A 22,747-nucleotide genomic window follows, 5' to 3' on the forward strand; every position below is an offset into this window, starting at 1 on the left:
AGAGATTCATCATTGCAAGCAGTGCCCTTTTAGGTATAACATAAAATTAACAATGAGGAAGACCTTGATGATTCACCTGGGTTTCAATCATTAGCTGCTACTTTGATTTACATTAATGATATCTTAATCCCAATAAATAACCGAAGTAATATAGTAATAGACTTTCTCTCAAATTAATTCTGATCAAAATTCACAACTGTGGCCCAAAAAACATCTGAAACAATAATCAAACAAGTTTATGTAACATGGCCATGTGCATTTGCAGGTTTACATCGGTATTCACTTGCTTTTTTTATATATATATAATGATTCGCTTACCAAATCATACAGCACCATAAATGTGTGTAAATTTTTAAAGTAGAATGCTAAACATTGCTTTATAGGCACTCCTTTTTACTGATAGAGGAAATTAGTACCGTAGCTTAAATTTTCAGTGATCGGCTATCATTAAAAGAATGTGTGTATAAACAGGGTGGTCAGGCAGTGTCTGGAAAGCTTGTAAGGGTGTTGCAAGGTAGGTTGTACTGGGAAGTTACTGTTAAGAAGGAGAAAAATACAGTGCACCATTTTACAGTTAATTATCATTGAAGTTAGCCAAGCAGGCCATTGGGCATGCAGGTTGAAGCAGCCCCCTCATAGCGTGGAGGGTAGTGCATGAGACTGCTAGGCCTTTGGCTTGGGTTTGATCATTACTACCATCCTAAGTTATCGTCTCTGGCAGGCTGCTTGAATTTGCACAGGCAATGGCATGATTGACTAACTTCAATGCAAATTAACTCGGAAATAGTGCATCATATTGAATGTTTTTCTTAACAATTATTCCTCAGCACATTCTAACCCGCAACATCCATACAAGCTTTTCAGACTGTTTCTCATCACCCTGTATTTTAAACATGTATACTCAAGGAAAAGTGTTTTTTAATTGTAAACCATAATTGAACATGCTCATTTTTTCTTTACAGTATGAAATAGCAAAATCAGAATTAGATGTATATGTGCTGCCAGAAAAGACAGAAAATGAAAAATTGAAGCAATTAAAGAATGCCTTACAGGAGGCGCAAGAAATATTGCAAGCAAAAAGAGAGTAAGTAACTCACAGTGTAATGACATCCTAAGTTACTAAGTAGGATTGTTTGTTCATATCTTGGTATAGCTGTATTAGTTTCTCTGTGGTCTCCATAGCAACATTTCTGGTGATCGTTGAAATGTTTCTACAATTGTTCACGAAAATTAATTAAAAGACCTGAGGTGGCTAGAATGAATTGGCAGTAATTACTAAATTCCATGCATAGCTCAAATAATTATTTTAATAGTTGGTGCCTTCAGTGTGACAGTAGTACTGGTATAGTGGGACATCAGTTATGAGAGCATATGTAACTTTATTATACAAAATATGACGTATGATGTACATTTTTGAACAGCAGTAACAAACAGATATTTGAAGAAGAAAATTCTTTTGTGGCAGATGCTTGCTTAGCTCATCTCTGTATTAAACAGAATCACTCCACCTTTGCAGAAAAGAAACTATTGGTTGAAACCTAGGTTTATATTTCATTTGTGTTTTAGATAAGTATGTTGGAAATACTAAAAGTGCACAAATGAAGGCTGCTGCAGTTACTAATATTGAAAAACACCACGATTTTAACAAAACAAATATCTTCTATTAATAGCTAACAAAGAATGATGGTTTTAATGTAGAACATAACTGTAACATATCAGTGAAGGAGCTTGCTGTAATATAGATGCAAATATAAGAAAAAACATAAGGAAATACTGAATTAAACTAGAAGCTCCTTTCAACTGGCTGGCTCAGTCTGTTCACAGGTTAGAGAAAGGCAAGGGCATACCACTCTCAGTAGAGCCCGCTTCTTACAGCTGGGCATAGTTCAGCAGCAGCAGCATCATCATCTCTGTGCAAAGATTGTATAGTTCGGTATTATTCATCCATAATTTTAAGTTGAAGTGGACAGTAGTTGTTCAGTTATTTGTGTTCTATTTATTTTGTTACAAGAGTTTGCATATTTTTGATTGCCGGCCGGTGTGGCCGAGCAGTTCTAGGCGCTACAGTCTGGAACCGCGTGACCGCTACGGTTGCAGGTTTGAATCCTGCCTCAGCCATGGATGTGTGATGTCCTTAGGTTAGTTAGGTTTAAGTAGTTCCAAGCTTGAGGGGACTGATGACCACAGATGTTAAGTCCCATATTGCTCAGAGCCATCTGAACCATATTTTTGATTGCCCATGTAGAGTGAGTTAACTGTGTGATCTAGTTTTCTGCTGCTTTAAGTGTTAGTCACTTCATTTACTTGGTGTCTGCAACCTTTGTGGTCAGTTTCTTCTTTCTCAGTTAGTCCTGTACTGATTGGTTAATAGATTCGTAGATTTATTCATGATTATATGTGGTATTTTACATAGCAGGAAAAGGGAGGGTGCGTGGATGTACGGAGAACTAGCCGCTGTCTGGAAACGGGTAGAAGCTGTGTTGACCATTGTTGGCAAGGCTGCTGCTCTAAGCTGCAGTGACATTGGGGCACCAGTGGCGAAAGCTGACACACTTACAGTGCTACTAGAATCCCCTGGCAACACTGATGCTACTGTGTCTTCCATTGCACATCATCTGAACAGTTTTCCCTCCTTTGAGAGTGAGTGGCAGACCTGTTTCGTGACATATATGGGGACGGTAGTCAAAAGTGCGAACGGACCACGTGGTTGTTGCCTTATCCCTTACGTGCAAGTAAGAGGTGCTGCCCAATGTTCATAACGCAGTTAAGCCAGCTCATCTGTTGGGACAGTATCAAATATTCCTAAGTCTGGACAATCGGAGGTGGGTTTGCTGGTCATTGAGAACTCTATCAGGCAATTGAGAACTCTTATCAGGCAGGCAACGGAGCCCCTGAGGGCAATAGTGAGCAGATCAGAAAAGAATGCATGTGCACTCAGTGTACTTGTTGGGATATCTAATTAGAGATGGTTTTGAACACACTGAATCCAACTGGCTGCAAAATGTGACTCATATTGGCATGAACAATGCCTGCTGCATGAGTTTTGAGGCCATCCTTGGTTCCTTTCAGCATTTGGCTGAATTAGTGAAGGCTTCTAGCATTACATGCTGGTTGTTTGCTCAGCTCACTATTTGTACCATCTTACCCAGAGTAAGTTCTGGTCCTCTGCTTTGGAACACAGTGGGAGGACTAAACCAGAGGCTGAGACAATTCTGTGATGATACTGGTTGTAAATTTTTCAACTTAGTGTCGGGTAGAGAATTGTAGGGCTCCTCTTAATAGGTCGGGAAGTGGCTACTTGGGTAGCAGAGTACTTGTACCATGCAGAAGAGTTTTTTTAGGGTAGAACCACCCCTCTTCGCAATCAGTGATGACTTTTCATGCTGAAATCGAATATAGATATGCCACATTATTCTCAGAATGTTTGTCCTCTGAGATTGGAAATACAAAATATTACCATAATGTTTCTGAACTGTAGCAGCATCCATGGTAAGGTCCTAGAATTGGTACTGCTAATTAAAAGTAATTATGCACAAATAATACTCGGAGTTGGTTGAAACTGGAAGTGAATAGCAACGAAATCCCAAATTCGGATTAGAATATCCCAAGGGTATGTTAGATGTCATAGATGGTAGCATATTTATTTGTTCAGGTTATTGCAGATCCTGTATGTGAAATAGTTTGTGTAAAGGTAAGCATAAAAGGCGAGTCAAAAAATGGTAATAGGATGCGTTTTAGACCGTTTGTGCCAGAAATTGGTTTCAGGGCACTTCAGAGATGAATTGGAAAATATGACTAATAGGGACCACTTCAACTTGTCATCTATAGAATGGGAGTGTCACAATTAAAACTGGTGCCACAGAAAGCGATTTGTGTGAGATTATTCTGTATGTCTTGTCTAAATATTACTATGAGCACATAGTTAAAGAACCAACACGTATGGGCAACATACATTGTCCTTGACAGTGAGTGTTCATCAGAGACAAGGGTATCAGAAGTGTTCCAGGTAAGTGTGATAGGACCATTCTTGTTCCGCCCACCCACATGAAGGGTTTGATGGCTATGGTAAGGATCAAGCTGCAGCTGTTCGCTGATGGCACTGTAGTATACAGGAAAGTACTGTTAGTGACTGTAGAAGGATACAGGATGACTTCAGACAAATTTCAATTAGTTGTGATGAATAGCAGCTTGCTCTAAATGTAGAAAGATGTAAGTTAATGCAGATTAGTAGGAAAAACAATCTTGTAATGTTTGAATAGTGTTAGTGATGTGTTGCTGGATACTGGTTGATTAAATATCTAGATGTAACATTGCAAAGTGATATGAAATGCAACAGGCACATAAGGTTGGTAGTAAGGAAGGCTAATAGTAGACCTGGGGTTATTTGGAGTGTTTTAGGGAAGTGTAACCTATCTACAAAGGAGACTGTGTATAGAACACTGGAGACAGATTCTTGAGTACTGCTTGTGCTCAAGTGTTTGCAGTCCCCAGCTGTCAGATTAAAGGAAGACTTGGGAGCAAATCAGAGGTATGCTGCTTTATTTCTTAACATCGATCAATGCACGAGTGTTACAGAGGTGCTTCATGAACTGAAATGGCAATCCCTGGGGGAAAGACACCATTCTTTTGGTGAAACACTGTTGAGAAAATGCAGAACAGAGGTATTTGCAGCTGAATGTGAAACAATCCTTCTGTTGCCCTCCTACCTTTCATGATTAAAAGATTCGAGAAATAAGGGCTCGTACGAAGGCATATAGATAGTATTTTTTCCCTTGCTCTATTTGCAAGAGGAATAGGAAAGTGACCAGTAAATTGCACATGGTGCTCTTCACCATAACCATACAGTGGTGTGCAGAATATGTATGTATGTATCTATCTATCTGTAGAATGTCTTTACACTGCCGAGTAACTAACAGGCCTGAACTTTCCTAATGACTTACCACAAAGGAGGGAATCGGTGATCGTAGGGCTGTGATAGCATTCGTGACTACAGGCATTACAAGGAATATTAATAAAGATGGGATAGTGTTTTAGGCTAGCAAGAGTGACGGGGGACAATTGGAGCATATCAAAATAATCATCAAATATTCAGTTCTAAGGACAAAGATGTAGAACACAAATAGCCAAAACTCAGAAGCGTTGTAAAATATGCCTTGCATTTAGTATGTGCCAAGTAGTGTTTAGAGGGATGGAAAAGACCGATGGAGGTTCCATAACAGCAAAAGCAAAGTGAGCTTCCTCTTGGATTTAAGACAAATCCAATACTGGTAGACAAACAGAAGCTGAATGAAGCCAGAGTGAGCTTGAGGATTATGATGCAGAAAGCATTTAATGAACTTCAAATTAAAATTTTATCAAATTGTCTGACTAAAAATTTTAATTTTTGATCTAATCTAAAGTCATTAAATGAATCAAAATCATCTATTAAGTAACTCAGAGACCATACTTCCACTGAAACCGTTGACAGAAGTTGAAAATATGGAATTCGCTGTTCAGAGATTTTTTCACAATGGAAGACCAGATTACAGTTCTGCCTTTCAGTTGTCACACAAATGCCAAGTTGGTGGATCTCATGACAAGTGATCGCGTGGTAGAAAATAAATGAAAACAGTCAACAGTGAATAGGCAATTTGCTACCCTTCTGGCCATAGTCTCTCATATGTCACTAGAGCAATGAAAACTACCTAGCTATTGGAAGAAAGTGTGAATAATTTCCACATTCAAAAAGGGCATTGAACAGACTTGCACAATTATAGACCTACAGTGCTGAAGTCAGTCTGTTGTAGAATTATGGACTTGTTCCTATGCTCACACATTGTGATGATCTTTGAGAACAAAAATCTCCTGTATAAAAATCAACATGGGTTCTGCAAATAGAAATCTCTTTGTTTGTCCTCAAGATACAGAGCACCATAGACAATGGTGCTCGGTTTCATGCTATGTTCCTTGATTTCCACTAGGGGCCAAACCACGCAATAATCCTGGGTTCGGTGTGGGGCTGCGGTGAGGTGTGGCGTCTTGTGGAGTTGTGAACCACTGAGGGCTACGGCAGGACGAAGCCTCTGTTGTTTCTAGGTCCCCAGTTTAATACACAATACACAGTAAATTAGGGCCAGAAACGACAGAACAGATGACAGGATTCAAGTATTTGGTGACTTGGAATGGGGAAGATTGGCATTTTGAGCAGGAGCTGTCAGGATGCTGCTGATGAAAGAGGCATTTCAAAAGCAGAAAAGACTGTTAGCTAGTGGTCTGAATACAGAACTCAGGATGCAACTAGTGAAATGTCTGATATGGAGTGTGTCCTTGTATGTAGCAAAAACATGGACATTGAGAAGGTTGGATGAGAGGAGAATTGATGCTTGTGAAATGTGGATATGGTGGGGAATGGAGGAGTTGATGATAATGAAGAATTGGAAGCTAAACTGGATAGGACTTGATTTGAGAAGAGATTACTTTCTAGTAGAGGCAGTTGAAAGTTTTATTCTTGGGTAGAGAAGGCAGGGCAGAATAATATGTGCTGTATTTCACCAGTAGACTGCAAGGAGGGTAGCAAAGAATGAAGAGGAAAGTGGGGGACAGAGAACTGTGGAGGGTTAAGGCAGATAACCAAATGATGGTTCTGATCGATATTTCAATTGGAAGAGTAAGTTTGTCATAAATCATTATTTCCCCTGTGGTTTGATTTTGTGACTATTACCTGCATCATTCTTTTGCTATCTTTTAGTACCAGCATATGGAAAATTATACCATCTTGCTTAAACTAGGTTTTCAGTCTCCCTCTCAAGAATATACGCCAAAAGGTATGCTCACAAACTTCGTACTTCGGTGAATGATTCAAATTATGTGCAAAATGTACAATTGGATGCAAAAAAAAGTAGTATTTGTTGGGATCGGGCACATGTGTAACTTGACAACCATCCAAAATTGAGCTGAATTAGTAAATGAAGTATATCAGATATGATGGCGGATGTGAGTTTGTCCCATGAACAGAATATATCTGTTGACGTATTTTCAGTTCAAAGGGAAACTGTAGCATACAACTATTTGTAGAATTAATGCTTATATTTGAACATTAAAAAGATACGTATTGGCAGAAATATTGAAGATTACTTTCTTGTGTCCAAAAATTGTTTTTATTTAGGTACAGTAGGACAACTATAACATTCGTGGGTCATGTAGGTAACATGGCAATATTGAAAAATTTGAATTTATGGTAATTTGCGTATTTGCACACAAAATGCATTGTTTGAGCTTGCATTGTTTGATATGCATGTTAATTATTTTTTTAAACACTTATCAAAATTGAACATTTAAGTTTTTTAATTTTAAAGTCATATTAATTATGTATTCTTGTAAAAAATGTTGGTTTACTCACTTGGGTTCTTTTTGTTAGGATACTGGTTTTTATATCTTCCAGTACACATCAGATTTGAAGCAGGATTGTATTTTCAGACCAAAAAGCTGACAGTTAGTTAATAAATCCAGGTTGATTGGTCATGGCCCATTTTCTTTGCAAACGGTTATGACAGTTCTTAGATTTAATTTTTAGTTTTTGGCATTTCGTGTGAATTCCATGCAGACATAATCTTATTACATTGGGTGGACATACAGTGAAACAAAAATGTAAGTACATACAGAGCGTGTGATTGCTGAGAACATAATATATTAATGGATTATAGTAACTGGCAAGAAATAAAATTCTTCTAGATTATAAGGTATTAAGGTACAAAATTAACTTTGTATTTAGGTGAAATAATAATAATAGCAGGAATCATAGTAATCTGGTAACAAATGTGCTTAAAAGAAACTTATGCTTGCCTTCCACCTATAAAACAGTCCCATTAATCAATGGAAACAATGGTTAGGAGCACTATTGGGCATTCTCAAACCAAATTCAATATTTTGATAGTAATAATCCCCATAAGTTGTTTGTGTAGCCCTTTCAGTGAAGAGAGCACAAGTGACTTGAATTTTAACTGTTTAACTGCTCTGGACGAGTTAAAGTGTGCACCTTTGTACCTGTCCCTGTGTGCTCTGAACATGTTCACGCGCGCCACCAGTCCTCCTACCTGGTACTCTGAACATGTCTACGCGTAGACATGTTCAGAGTACCAGGTGGGAGGACTGGTGGCGCGCGTGAACATGTTCAGAGCACACAGGGACAGGTACAAAAATGCACGCGTTAACACGTCCAGAGCAGTTAAAGGGTTAAAAATAATTCGCCTACATCTTGAAGTAAAATTCGTCTTCATTTATAACTGCAGGAACATTCTTTTCTGATTTGTAGATAAAGTGGTCAAAGTTTTGGTAATTTGGTTAATGAGCACAAGGACTGTTGAGGCAAGTAACTACTAGTTCACAGAGTATCAGAGAAACTGAAACTGATTTTTATGGCCCTACTAATTGAAAAATGTTGAGTAGTTGTTGTCAGTCTTTGTCACTGCTTTACAAAACCAACTTCTTTGCAGGGAAGAAAAGCAAATATTGCAGAAATTGCCAGCCATGGAGAAGCAGATGATGCAGACTCGCAATGAACGAGAGCAATTGGAACACGAAGAGAGAAAATGTTCAGAGGAACTGCGTGTTCTGAGAATGAAATTAGAAGAAGCGCATTCTGCAATGAGTATGTTACACTCAAATAATAAGGTTGTTGATCATTTGATGCAGTGCAAAGCAAAAGGGTTTGTCCCTGGCCTTTTTGGAAGGCTGGTATGTAGTCCTGTTTTATTCTCTGTAATTGTTATCCACAATGACAATATTTTTATAAATATCAGGTGTACTTGTTGTCTTTTGCAGGGAGATCTTGGTGCCATAGACAAGAAATATGATGTGGCAATTTCAACAGCTTGTGGTCAACTGGACCATATTGTTGTTGATACAGTGCGAACAGCTCAGAAGTGCATTGAGCTGTTACGTCAGTCCAAAGTTGGACAGGCTGCTTTCATTGCCCTCGAACACCAAGAGAAATTTCGTTCGGCTTGTGAAAACCCACCAAAAACGTTTGTATTTACTGGTTTGCCTAATACTGAATATTTATATTCAGAGTGAAAGTTCTTTGTTTTACTATCAGTTGTACATGAGTATTTAGAAAGCACAACTGAAACATTGACTGTGATAATAATTCACCATCTGGGCACAGACATAAATTAATTGCACCATTTGAGTCAAAATAATGAAGGCTGACATTAAAAATAGTTCAGTATGATATTCAGTGAATGCCTCACATTTATTAGGTTTGTGTAGCCTCAATGTGTAGTACATGAATCAGTTTAAACCACTAGGGCCCATAAGCAAATGAGATTCAAGCTAAATTGTTTGGTTGCTCTGATAAGTAAGGAATTTATCCCTTGTAAGCAGAGAATTTGGTTTTTTGCCTGCTATATCAGACACAATAGTATAAAGACAGTCTTGTAACTGTTTGTAGTTTAATTTGCTGCAGTGTTTTTGTATGGTACGTATGAAACGTTCAACTTCTTATCCTGTGGAAAACCTACATTATTTATTCCATGACAAATCAGCCTCTGGTCCTGATCACAACAGGAACTTCACTAAGTCATATTACAAGAGTATAGTGGTGTCTTATTTTGCTGTGAAAGTATAGAACATAGTGATATAAAGTGTCTTGGCAATTGACTTGCTGCCAATGTTTTTTGTGATAAGTGTGTGTGCCTGTAGGAAAGTGGTAATATGGACTTCCAGAGTGTTAAAGTGTAAAAGATTATGGTATTTAAATGTGGCAGGAAAAATTCAGTGTGGTGGTGATCAAAATTTGATTATCTACATGACAGCAGAGGAAGGAAATGAAGTTTCTTATTAGGTGTACAGTTATTCTGTAAAAGATACTGGATTAAAAAATCTGGAATACATGAGTGGGCTGTGAAAATGATAGTGCATCATGGGGGAAAGGTGTGTAGTGCATTTACATAAAAGCTTAAAACCAGCAAGTAAGTTGCGGTCATTTTGTGCCAACTCTCAATTGAAAACTGTGTGTTTCTTTACTGTCATTTGAGATGTCTTCATTTTTTATTTAACCACATGGGTTTCAACCCTAGGCCTCCATTCGTTTAGATGTCAAATTTGACATTATTCCATATTGAGAATCAGTACCATTGTTCAAAAATCCCGCCACACGTGCTAATTATTTGCATCCTTCCAAAATGTGTACTCGTGCTGGTCTTTTCATGGTGAAAAGACTTAAATTACTAAACAGTTAGTGCTGCTCTTGGAATGACCTGCAATATGTACTCTGCATTGAAGCATTTGTGGAGAGGTAGAATTTATTTATTCTTTGTTCACAGTTTGGCATATGTGCTCCTTCACAATCACTGAAAATTTGAGTTTATATTTTGATGAGTCCGATAAAAGCAATTTTCATAAATGCTTGGGTATTGATATTGTGATTGAAGGTACTTGTCATGCAATATGTTGTAATAGGATGAATTGTGAAATTTGCCCCAATCTAAATGCAACATTTTTATCTTCATAAAATTACAATGTCTACTACTTCAGTTTGTAATTGCATAATAACTAATATTTTTGTTTTCAGACCTGAAAATGCTCCACGCATTGTGGATTTGGTCAAATTAGAGGATGAAAGAATTCGGGTGGCTTTTTACTTTGCCCTTCGTGATACCCTTGTTGCAGATAATGTGGCGCAGGCATCAAGAATTTCTTTTTCAGGGAGTCGTCGTTTTAGAGTGGTTACACTACAGGGAAACATTGTTGAAGCCTCAGGTGTGTATTATCAAATGTTAGAAATAAATACAGCTTTGATTTCTTTAAGAATTGAGCTCACCTGTGTGTGTGTGTGTGTGTGTGTGTGTGTGTGTGTGTGTGTGTGTGTGGCAATCAGTATTTAATACAAATAAACATTCGTAAAAAAATTGACAAATGTCATGACAAGACATGCTTTCATGCATTCATCCCATTGGGTATTCTTTGCTTGGCAATGCAAAGATTTGTGATAATCAGTAGACTAATATGCTTGTTTAAGTGAATAATTAATGAAATTGTATGTTCAATGTTGGCAAGATATTTGTCACAAGAAATTTCAGCAACTATTTTGATAATCAAAATTTCTACATCATTTTGCTACGTCAGTTGACCTTCTCTTTACAGTATGATTACTGATCTTTAGTTCCTGTATGGGCATGATAGGTTGCTTACACAACTACATAGATATGTAGACTTCGCTTTGGTTAAAACTAGTTACTGTGAAATAAATTTACTGCTGATATAAGTAATCAATAAACATTTTTCATAGATACATGTTGTTTTGTCCATCTTTATTCTGTACTAACTGAGTCATGTCCTTGGTTTCCTCAGATCTGTTAATTAGATCATGCAGCTAGTTATGGGGTGACTTCCGGTTTACTGAATATTATTCGCAAATGAAAGCTTTGCCTCCAGTGAGAGACTTTGTAAGGGAAACAGGAATTGATGAAACTGACTTTGCACTCCACCAGAGATTGTAATTGAACAGATTTCACCAAATCAGATAATGTACCAAGTAACATCAGTGGTCATTTGGAAGCAGATATGAGACTTTAGACTGAGTTACCTTGGTTGCTTTAACAGAATACGAAATATTAATGGGGGACACACAATCAGATGTCCATTAAGTCATCCCAATTTCAATTTTTCAGCTAATTGAGAGGTGGTCAATTCATTGATGTGATAGCTGAATATTTCCACCAGCCTCCAAGTGAGATAGTGCTTGATGCATATTTTCATTGACATTGTGGTTAACACTGTCCCCAACTGCAATGTTTAAGTGTGGTTTATGAAGTTAGATTGGCTTCTCAATTCATGTGTGAGTATTTGCATGTGAAAAATATAGTGGTGAACAAGGGGGGAGGGGGGGGAATGTAAGAAGGGCCATAGCATTTGTTACTCAGGTAAAACAGCATACTTTAAGGAGTTTGACCAAAAATATTACAATTTTGATTTATCTAGTTTATAACCATAAATACTTTGTTATTCAGTGCTTCTTGTTTAAAATGATTTTTCTTGCAAAATATTCAGAGGAAGAAGAGTGAAGTTAACTCAGCTATTATGGTTTAACAGGTGCAATGATTGGAGGAGGTCGTGGAGTGCGGAAAGGTCGAATAGGCCAAAAAGTCGCTGTGCGTGCAACCACTGTTACACAAGACACTGTGGAAGAACTTGAAAGAAAAATGAGGGAATGCCAGCAAAGACTATCTACAGTTACAGAGAATATGCAGGAACTAGACAGAATGATGTCTCGTGCTATGCCAGAAATGAGGATTCTGGCTACGGAACTACAGAAAATACGCAGTGCTATTAAGGTAGAACATAAACTGAAATAATTCTATCCAGTGATACATGGCACAATGAATTTGCATTTTCCTTCCAGAGCAGTATAGTGGCATGTAAACATGTGAATACCACAGTGAAAGGACTATCAGTAGACATCTTGAAACCTTCCAGTCCCAGCAGAAGTAATCGTAGCTCAACCATGCTACATCTCACAAGCCTACCAAGCAATGAAATACACCATACCACTTACAAATTTAATTAACTTTCATTATTTGATGTCAGATTTCAGTAATATGAAATTACAGAAGAAAACTGGCAATTACTTTACCTTGTTATCCAGCAAGTTTAGTAACATCAAAGAACTTACAGGGTGTCCAGCACCCTGGAAAATTGGGAAACCTCAGGGAATTTTCTGTTCTGGAGGACATTTTTACATTTTGCATAAAAAAGGCTGGAAAAGGCACAGTACCTGATTCAGTTCACTTGCTTGCCTTTCACTTGGCTCAATGCAGTGCTGCACTCACCACTTTCAGTGTGTGTTTCCACATCCCCACAACCTCCCCACCACATCCCTTCCCTCCCACCTCCCCAGGCTATGTGTAGTTTTGTTTGATGTGTGTGTCAAACATACTAGGTTCAAGGGAAATTTTAATTACCAGCAGATTCACAGATACTATGATCAGGGATTAAATTAAGACACTGACAATTGCAAAAATAGTGGGAGTGTTGCATCTTTCCCAGCCATATATTACACAGGAAGACAGAGTGATATCAGTATTCTTTGCAGAACACATAAGCATGAGTGAAATAAAATAAAAAAAGAATGTATGCTTTCTGTTTCTTCCACAGATAAGTTGTATTTTAGTGAACGGTCATGAAAGGGAATTTGGCAAAGTTGGATCATGTAAATAGGCCTTTTAGGCAGTGTGGGGAGTGGTCTATAATTGTGGGACATGTGATCATCATGCTTCCGATCCAGCCTTTATTGCCAGTATATGAATCCTGATGATGCTGCTGCTTTATTCATGCAGCTCTTGTACTGTAATGACGAAACTGAGTGGACACAGTCCTCTCTGTCTCAGAAAAATCTGAGGTGGTACTGGAACTCGAACCTGGATCCTCACTCACTGAACGCAGCAACGCTAATCATTTGGCTGTGGTGGCAGTGGAGTATTTGGTGCAGTTCAGATAGGTCTTCAAGAGAGAACCTAGATTCACTCAAAACTTACGCAGAAGTGATGTAAAAATATATATGAAGTCTTTACGGGTTGTCAGCCAAGTAGCATTGTCGTCTCGTAGCAACGTTTCGATGGAATGCGTCTCCATCATCTTCAGGCAAAGGTGATGGAGACGCATTCCATCGAAACGTTGCTACGAGACGACGATGCTACTCGGCTGACAATCCGTAAAGACTTAATATATGAAATTCGCCGAGAGAGCCTGCACTCGCATATGATGTAAAAATGTCTTGTCACTTGACTACAGACGTTAAAGTAACCTCTGGCGTGCCACAGGGGAGTGTTATGGGACCATTGCTTTTCAAAATATATATAAATGACCTAGTAGATAGTGTCAGAAGTTCCATTCGGCTTTTTGCGGATGATGCTGTAGTATACAGAGAAATTGCAGCATTAGCAAATTGTAGCGAAATGCAGGAAGATCTACAGGGGATAGGCACTTGGTGCAGGGAGTGGCAACTGACTCTTAACATAGACAAATGTAATGTATTGCGAATACATAGAAATAAGGATCCTTTATTGTATGATTATATGATAGCGGAACAAACGCTGGTAGCAGTTACTTCTGTAAAATATCTGGGAGTATGTGCGCGGAACGATTTGAAGTGGAATGATCATATAAAATTAATTGTTGGTAAGGTGGGTACCAGGTTGAGATTCATTGGGAGAGTCCTTAGAAAATGTAGTCCATCAACAAAGGAGGTGGCCTACAAAACACTTGTTCGACCTATACTTGAGTATTGCTCATCAGTGTGGGATCCGTACCAGATCGGGTTGACGGAGGAGATAAAGATCCAAAGAAGAATGGCGCGTTTTGTCACAGGGTTATTTGGTAACCGTGATAGCGTTACGGAGATGTTTAGCAAACTCAAGTGGCAGACTCTGCAAGAGGTGTAGCTTGCTCGCCAGGTTTCGAGAGGGTGCGTTTCTGGATGAGGTATCGAATATATTGCTTCCCCATACTTATACCTCCCAAGGAGATCACGAATATAAAATTAGAGATTCGAGTGTGCACGGAGGCTTTCAGACAGTCGTTCTTCCCGCGAACCATACGAGACTGGAACAGAAAAGGGAGGTAATGACAGTGGCACGTAAAGTGCCCTCTGCCACACACCGTTGGGTGGCTTGCGGAGTATAAATGTAGGTGTAGATGTAGATGTGACCATAAAAGTCAATAGCGAGGAACAAACGTCAACTTTGGAAATACCATATTGAATTTAATCATATTTTGTCGTTTAAATTTAGTAATTTAACATGGTGACAGTATACCAGTTAAAGGCAAATTTATCACAAACGTGTCACTCATGTTAAGATTTGTTATAACTGAATGTCACAAAATGACAGCTTGATGATATAAGCCTTCAGTATATCCTAAGATGACAATATTATTGCGAGTTTGTGTTTCCGGTGGTTTTGTGGTTAGAGGCATGGAGTGGTGGAGTTAAATGAATAAAGTTCATGTCCTGGTGTATGCTATTGTTCTATTTTCATTTCAGCATTTATAACACATTTTGTGGGTTTCTTATTAATATAGCAGAAGTTTGTTCTGTGATGTTGGATGTTCTTTACGTATTAAGAGCACTCTCTCTCAGGAGTGATTTTCTTAAATTTTGTACTTCAGTATGATTGAAAAATGGAAGATAAAATTAAGATTTCCTCAGTGTGTGGTGAGTTAGAAACCTAGGGGTACAGATTAAATTGCTGCCCATGAAACAAGCAGCATTGACAATTTGACAGTTGTTTGTTGCATGGAAGAGGTATTGAGCTGTTTCTATTTTTATTTATTTATTTTTGTCGTGATTTTAGATGTCCACTTTCACATGGGAGAAGCTAGGGTCACTTCTGGCTTATTGTGTCAACTGATGTTGACTTTTGTGGTCACCTCAAGTGACACATTATTTTTGTGGCACTTCTGCACAAGATTCAAGTGACACTAGCTTCTCCCATCTGTTCAGATATATTAAGTATTGCTTTCTTTATTAACACAATGTGATAAGACATGTCCTTTTAGGGGAGTTGGCAGCCTATTCGAATCCTTTTAATTTGATCCTGAGATAGTAGAGCATTGTAAGTTTGCGCATACATCAATCTGTGCCAAGTGGTCTAGAGGTTCCCACTTGACCATCATGGATTTTGATGAAATTTTGCGCAAACATTTGCTCGTAGTCCCAATAAGCTTAGGTAAAGTTTTCGCAATTGCCAATTTAGTACTTGCGGAGATGTAGTTATTTGTTAGACACTGCAGCATGGCGTTCAACAGTGTACCCTTGAGTGTTCAGCATCTTTGAGACATATGTGACAGTATTTTCTTAACAACTTTGTGTGCTCTCTTAAGTGGAATAATGCCATGAGCATTTTCATATGGATAATTTGAAGCAAATTCAGCCAAAAAGCAACCACTTGAAATAATGAGTTTTAGCTCTTTATATCTCCAGAAGTAAGTGTGTGATAAATCTTGAAAATTTGCATGTAATAACTTAATAACACAAGATCTTAAAACAGAAAATTTCTTTCTCCTACTGATTTTCAGTTGTGTACAAGTAGTGCCAAGTTCACTATTTTTTGAAAACAAGCCAAAATTGGCACTTTAGCTCTCTTTTACCGAAAAGGTATTTTCTGTAAACGGTATTAAACAATTTTTGTTTGAAAGACCATGCTCAAAACCACATAAAAAGTGCAAAATTGCAGTGCATGTGTTATGAAGTATGAAGTATGATGTAATACATGTTCGAAGGAATATTACATCATGTTTCTTCACTACATGGGCACTGCACTCTCATACTACCATCTGATACTGGGCCCGTGACTCAAAAAGTCTCCCCTGTATGGGATTATGTATGAGTAAAAGTACGACACATCGACAATTACATATGAAAGTTTGAGTCAGGCCAGGGGCTGTGCATGGATAACTGAAGGGGTTAAAGGGACAGCTTGTGTAAAGTGGGAAATCTGGGTTTGAGTCCCAGTCTGGCACAGATTCTCATTGTTGTCATTCCATTATACAGCTGCAGGTGGTTCATATTTGCTACTGCTAATGCATTTCATGACCTGAAAAGTAGGCCCTAAAAAGCCTCAATAAAGTGGAGTTGTAGTGAAAATGCACTCATCTTCTGCTGGTACACAAATGTGACATCTGGTAATCTGTTTTGCTATTGTTTAGTACTGTATAGAGAAGGTAAAATCTCTTATAGCTCAGCTAGTAGGCGGCAGGTTTAAAATTTGAGTGTGTACGCCATGATTTGATTCCTGCATCTTGCCTATCAGTTCAGTCACCAAATGTGTATAGTCAGCACAGATTTTACACAGCTATAGTCAGCACAGATTTTACACAGCTTACTTTTGGTGGATAGTTCAATTTGCTGTTTTACACCAGTGGCATTTGCAGTTTCATTTCCGATCAAATTCTGTACCTTTTTACTTTTCTTCTGCATGTACTGAGATTTACCTTTGGTATTTACTGTTTATTTCAGGCGTGAAATACCAGTTAATGATTAACTAGTCTTACTCCTTATTTGCTGTTAAATCCTCATCAGACTGACGATGAGGCTGATACAACTGCCTTGACATATTTATTTAACTCTCGTAGTATGTTGTTGTTGTGGTCTTCAGTCCTGAGACTGGTTCGATTCAGCTCTCCATGCTACTCTATCCTGTGCAAGCTTCTTCATCTCCCAGTACTTACTGCAACCTACATCCTTCTGAATCTGCGTAATGTATTCATCTCTTGGTCTCCCTCGACAATTTTTATCCTCCACGCTGCCCTCCAATGCTAAATTTGTTATCCCTTCATGCCTCAGAACATGCCCTACCAACTGGTCCCTTCTTCTTGTCAAGTTGTGCCACAAACTCCTCTTCTCCCCAATTCTATTCAATACCTCTGATTAGTTAAGTGATCTACCCTTCTAATCTTCAGCATTCTTCTGTAGCACCACATTTCGAAAGCTTCTATTCTCTTCTTGTCCAAACTATTTATCATCCATGTTTCACTTCCATACATGGCTACACTCCATACACATACTTTCAGAAATGATTTCCTGACACTTAAATCTATACTTAATGCTAACAAATTTCTCTTCAGAAACGCTTTCCTTGTCATTGCCAGTCTAAATTTTATATCCTCTCTACTTCGACCATCAGTTATTTTGCTCCCTAAATAGCAAAACTCCTTAACTACTTTAAGTGCCTCATTTCCTAATCTAATTCCCTCAGCATCACCCGACTTAATTCGACTACATTCCATTATCCTCATTTTGCTTTTGTTGATGTTCATCTTATATCCTCCTTTAAAGACCCTGTCCATTCCGTTCAACTGCTCTTCAAAGTCCTTTGCTGTCTCTGACAGAGTTACAATGTCATCGGCGAACCTCAAAGTTTTTATTTCTTCACCATGAATTTTAATACCTACTCTGAATCTTTCTTTTGTTTCCTTTACTGCTTGCTCAATATACAGATTGAATAACATTGGGGAGAGGCTACAACAATGTCTCACTCCCTTCCCAACCACTGCTACCCGTTCATGCCCCTCGACTCTTATAACTGCCATCTGGTTTCTGTACAAATTGTAAATACTAGAAACATAGGTTTCCCTTTCCTCAATCTTTCTCCTAAGGTAAGTCGTAGAGTCAGTATTGCCTCACATGTTCCAATATTTCTCCGGAATCCAAACTGATCTTCCCCGAGGTTGGCTTCTACCAGTTTTTCCATTCGTTTGTAAAGAATTTGCATTAATATTTTGCAGCTGTGACTTATTAAACTGATACTTCGGTGATTTTCACATCTGTCAACACTTGCTTCCTTTGGGATTGGCATTATTATATTCTTCTTGAAGTCTGAGGGGATTTCGCCTGTCTCATACATCTTCCTCACCAGATGGTAGTTTTTTGTCAGGACTGGCACTCCCAAGGCCATCAGTAGTTCTAATGGAATGTTGTCCGCCCTTGTACTATACCACTCTGAAATTGTCATGCTAAATGCATACCAGGGTAACAGTTGCCCAGAAGTATTTGCTGGAGAAATTTGCTGAAAATAGTATGTGCGAGTCCATTTTCATTATAAAATATTCTAATTGTATTTCGCCCCTCTTATGAACTATTCAATCATCATTGTATTAAAATTTGAGACTAGGTAAAAACTGCCATGGAAACTTTTCAATGAAGAAACTTGAAAGTGATCTAGGTCTAAAGCCTTTATTTGCAGTTTAATTACATTAAGATTCTATTCATCAAATGAAGTGCACATATTACTCAAATACGTTGTGTTGTTCTCAGTTATTCATAAATTTGTTGATCATGTCCACACTGTTGCAATAAGGACTAAAATGTTATCAGTTGCGGGAGTAGGGAGAGCTGTGTTCCAACAATGACCATTCTCACTGTGAATGACTGTATTTCTTCATCGCCGTCTGAAGATTTGGCAGACTGATCAGATTTGCCATTGTCCTCAGCTCCAGAATAATTTTTATCACGAGTCACGTACGTCACTTTCACGATTGAGTTGTTCTGATAATGCTTCCTGTCTAGTATCTTCCATTAGTAAAATATCATTTCCGTGTTCTATTTCCACGTAAATGAACTACACACTCAGTGACAGAATAGTTAAACAACGTGTTCTCCAGGGTCACATTGACCCTTCAAAAGATATTACTTTCTAATTAAACAACAATGTCTCACAGCTTTGAATGTCCTCTGATAGGTCTCACACAATGAGGAATTTACATTGGTGGCAGCAGGCTGTATATGTGCAGTGACTCGTGCACAGTAACAAACAAAAAATATTCAGGGTCAGAGTGACTGGTCTACTCTTCTGAGATCTGCAGTTTGGACAAATTTTCAGACGTGGCTTCATTATGTACAAGCTTCTTCCTTATCAGAGCTTGAGCCTTATGTGCTGATTCAACTGTCCAAATTCCTGTCTTTACATGATGATTCTTTTTACAAAGATACAAGAGAAGTTAATGTAAACTGCCGTGCCGAGTCAGCAACTGAGCATATGGTGCAGGCAAACTTGAGATCTGTTGTCTAGCTTTGCTTGAAATTCATGTGTTTCTCTTGTAACACCTCCTTTCAGATCAAAAATCTGACCCAGGAATCTCCGATAGCAATTCATACTATTCATGATGCAGTTAAGTCCACAGGGAGTGCTGGATCTGTACGCTTCATAAAACAGGTAATACAGTTGCTGAAATACGTGTGGTAGCTACAGTGAAGTAGGAGCAGAGAAAAGGGCAGCTGAGAAGTCTTCAAAAGAAAATGAGATGAAGAGGAAAGATAAGAGAAAGCAAAGACAGCTGCAAAGTAAGGAAACAAAACTTGGGGATAAAACTGAGAAAGTTTCTCAGATTAAAGGATAAGTTCTGTCACTAAAAATACCTGCTTATGACTTCACTTAATGGCCATGTCTGTGTCATTATCAAACTAGTCTATTAGTATTCCTCCCAAAACTTTTTGTTCAAATTGTATTTGAATCTTATTCTTAGATGTCTTCGCAAAAAGTGTTGTTCTTTGTTGATGTAGATAATGGTTTTTTGTTTTTATGTCAATGTGTACTTCCAACGGCTGATTGTTCTTAATGGAAATGCTTTTTTTTGTGTGAAAATGAAATACTAATTTTGAATTGAAAAGTAAAAACATTTTATTCAAAGTACTGACCATTTCTTTCTATACATTTTGACCACCTTTCTGGCAATTTGTGGACACCACGCCAATAGGAATGTTTGTCTTTTGAAGCAAACCAATCAGACACCCAATTTTCGACTTCTTCGTAGGAATCGAAGTGTTCCACAGCCAATGCATGTCCCATTGATGAAAGCAAATGGTAGTCGAAAGGGGCCAAGTCAGGTGAATACGGCGGGTGGGGTAGCAGCTCCCAGCCAAGTGTTTTGATTGCATCCTGAACCAGTTCTGCTTTGTGTGCACGTGCATTGTCGTGTAAAAAAATTACTTTGCCATGTCTTCTGGCCAATTCTGGTCTTTTTTCGATCAATGTATAGCTCAAATTGATCATTTGTTGTCTGTAGCGATTAGTATTCAGTTTCACCCGGTTTTAGAAGCTCATGATACGCCAGACCTTTCTGATCCCACCAAACACAGAGCATTGTCTTCTTGCCTAATTGATTTGGTTTTGCAGTCGATGTTGATGGTTGTCCCGAATTAACCCATGATTTTCCCCGTTTAGGATTCTTAAAATAAATCCATTTTTCATCGCCAGTAACAATTTGATACAAAATTAATTTTCTTTCATGTCTTTGAAGCAAAATTTGACAAATGGTTTTTCGGTTTTCCATCTGTCTTCCATTAAATTCATGTGGCACCCATTTTCCACACTTCTGGATCTTTCCCATAGCTTTCAAACGGTCAGAAATTGTTTGTTGTGAAACATTTAGCATTGCTGTCATTTGCTTCTGACTCAAAGTATTATCTTCATCCAATATTGCTTGCAATTCGGCGTCTTCGAACTTTTTTGGTGGTCTTCAAAGTTCTTCATTTCTTACATCAAAATCATTATTTCTGATCCATCGAAACCATCTTTTGCATGTTGCTTCTAATAGAGCATGATCACCATATGCCTCGACAAGCATTCAATGCGACTCTGCAGCACTTTTTTTCAAATGCAAACAAAAAATTAATGCTTTCCGCAAATCATCACTTTCTGGTACAAAATTCGACATAACATGATGAAAACATACGATGTTGTTTGTTCCATGACTTGATGTATACTACATATCTTAGACAGATGTCATACCATCCAAACAAAAATAAATAAATAAATAAATAAAATAAAAAATAAATAATAAAAAAAATTAAGGCTCGTTAACAACAAATGTTCCCTATCGACACACTTGCGTCTTAATGCTCATTTCATACTGGTACACCTGGTAGACACTTAATTCTGTTGTCAGGTCCTGGTGTGTTTTATTTCATGGTTAAAATGAACCAATTTTTTTAACTTGGAGTGTAGCCACCATCAAGTTCCTGTCAACAAATTTGTAGATTGTCATAAAATCTGTGACAAATTGTTACAGAAGAAGCACAATGTGACTCTGGAAAAATACAAAAGTTAACCTGGAAAACTCTGGAAACTTTTATCAGAATCGCTGGACAACCATAGTTACTAAAAACTTTAACATGAAAGTGCAATACCTAACAACAGGTCTTCCAAAATGTAAATACAACAAAGGCTATCAGGCCATCTAGATGTCTACAGTCAATGATATCTAATTAGATTCGAATAATGCTACCCACTGAAACATAAGACAAAGTGTTAAAACTTGAAGAATAATTGTTCATAATGTTAGTGCAGCTTACAATATTATGTGAGCTGTTCCAAATTCACATTGCCTGCTGATAATACTGTCACAGAAGAAGCTCAGTATCATCGTGGTGTAGTGGATATGATACTAAACTGTTGCGTCGTAGGTCGTGAGTTCAAAACTCACCTGGACGGTACAATTTTAATTTCTATATTCGGTTCGAGTACATTCTAGAAGTATCCATAAATGGCAAGAGTCATTGTACTGGAATGTTCTGTAGCTGTATACGGGGTGGTCCATTGATCGTGACCGGGCCAAATATCTTGGGGAAAAAAGCGTCAAACAAAAAACTACAAAGCATGAAACTTGTCTAGCTTGAAGGGGGAAACCAGATGGCGCTACAGTTGGCCCGCTAGATGACGCTGCCATAGGCCAAATGGATATCAAATGCGTTTTTTAAAAATAGGAACCCCCATTTTTTATTACGTATTGGTGTAATACGTAAAGAAATATTAATGTTTTAGTTGGACCACTTTTTTCACTTTGTGGTAGATTGCGCTGAATAGTCACAAACATATGGCTCACAACGTTAGACGAAAACAGTTGGTAACCGGTAGGTTCTTTAAATTAAAATACAGAACATAGGTACATTTGAAAATTTTATTTTGGTTGTTCCAATGTGATACATGTACCTTTGTGAACTTACCATTTCTGAGAACGCATGCTGCTACAGCGTGACTACCTGTAAATACCACATTAATGCAATAAATGCTCAGAATGATGTCCGTCAATCTCAATGCATTTGGCAATACGTGTAACGACATTCCTCTCAGCAGTGAGTAGTTCACCTTCCGTAATGTTCTCACACGCATTGACAATGCGCTGACGCATGTTGTCGGGCGTTGTCAGTGAATCACGATAGCAAATATCCTTCAACTTTCCCCACAGAAAGAAATCCTGGGACTTCAGATCTGGCGAA

The 22,747-nt window shown here is 38.1% G+C and overlaps 1 protein-coding gene across 1 annotated transcript in view; it reads left to right on the forward strand.

Moving 5' to 3' along the window:
* Window positions 1–22,747, forward strand: part of LOC124721169 (structural maintenance of chromosomes protein 4-like) — a 249,531-nt gene that overhangs the window by 131,633 nt on the left and 95,151 nt on the right. The window contains exons 9-13 of the mRNA XM_047246005.1: window positions 963–1,084; window positions 8,472–8,712; window positions 8,800–9,002; window positions 10,550–10,737; window positions 12,070–12,311. Of these exons, the coding sequence (XP_047101961.1) occupies window positions 963–1,084; window positions 8,472–8,712; window positions 8,800–9,002; window positions 10,550–10,737; window positions 12,070–12,311 (996 nt within the window). The remainder of the gene's footprint in view (window positions 1–962; window positions 1,085–8,471; window positions 8,713–8,799; window positions 9,003–10,549; window positions 10,738–12,069; window positions 12,312–22,747) is intronic.

The sequence above is a fragment of the Schistocerca piceifrons genome, chromosome X (assembly GCF_021461385.2).
Source record: "Schistocerca piceifrons isolate TAMUIC-IGC-003096 chromosome X, iqSchPice1.1, whole genome shotgun sequence".
Lineage (NCBI taxonomy): Eukaryota > Metazoa > Arthropoda > Insecta > Orthoptera > Acrididae > Schistocerca > Schistocerca piceifrons.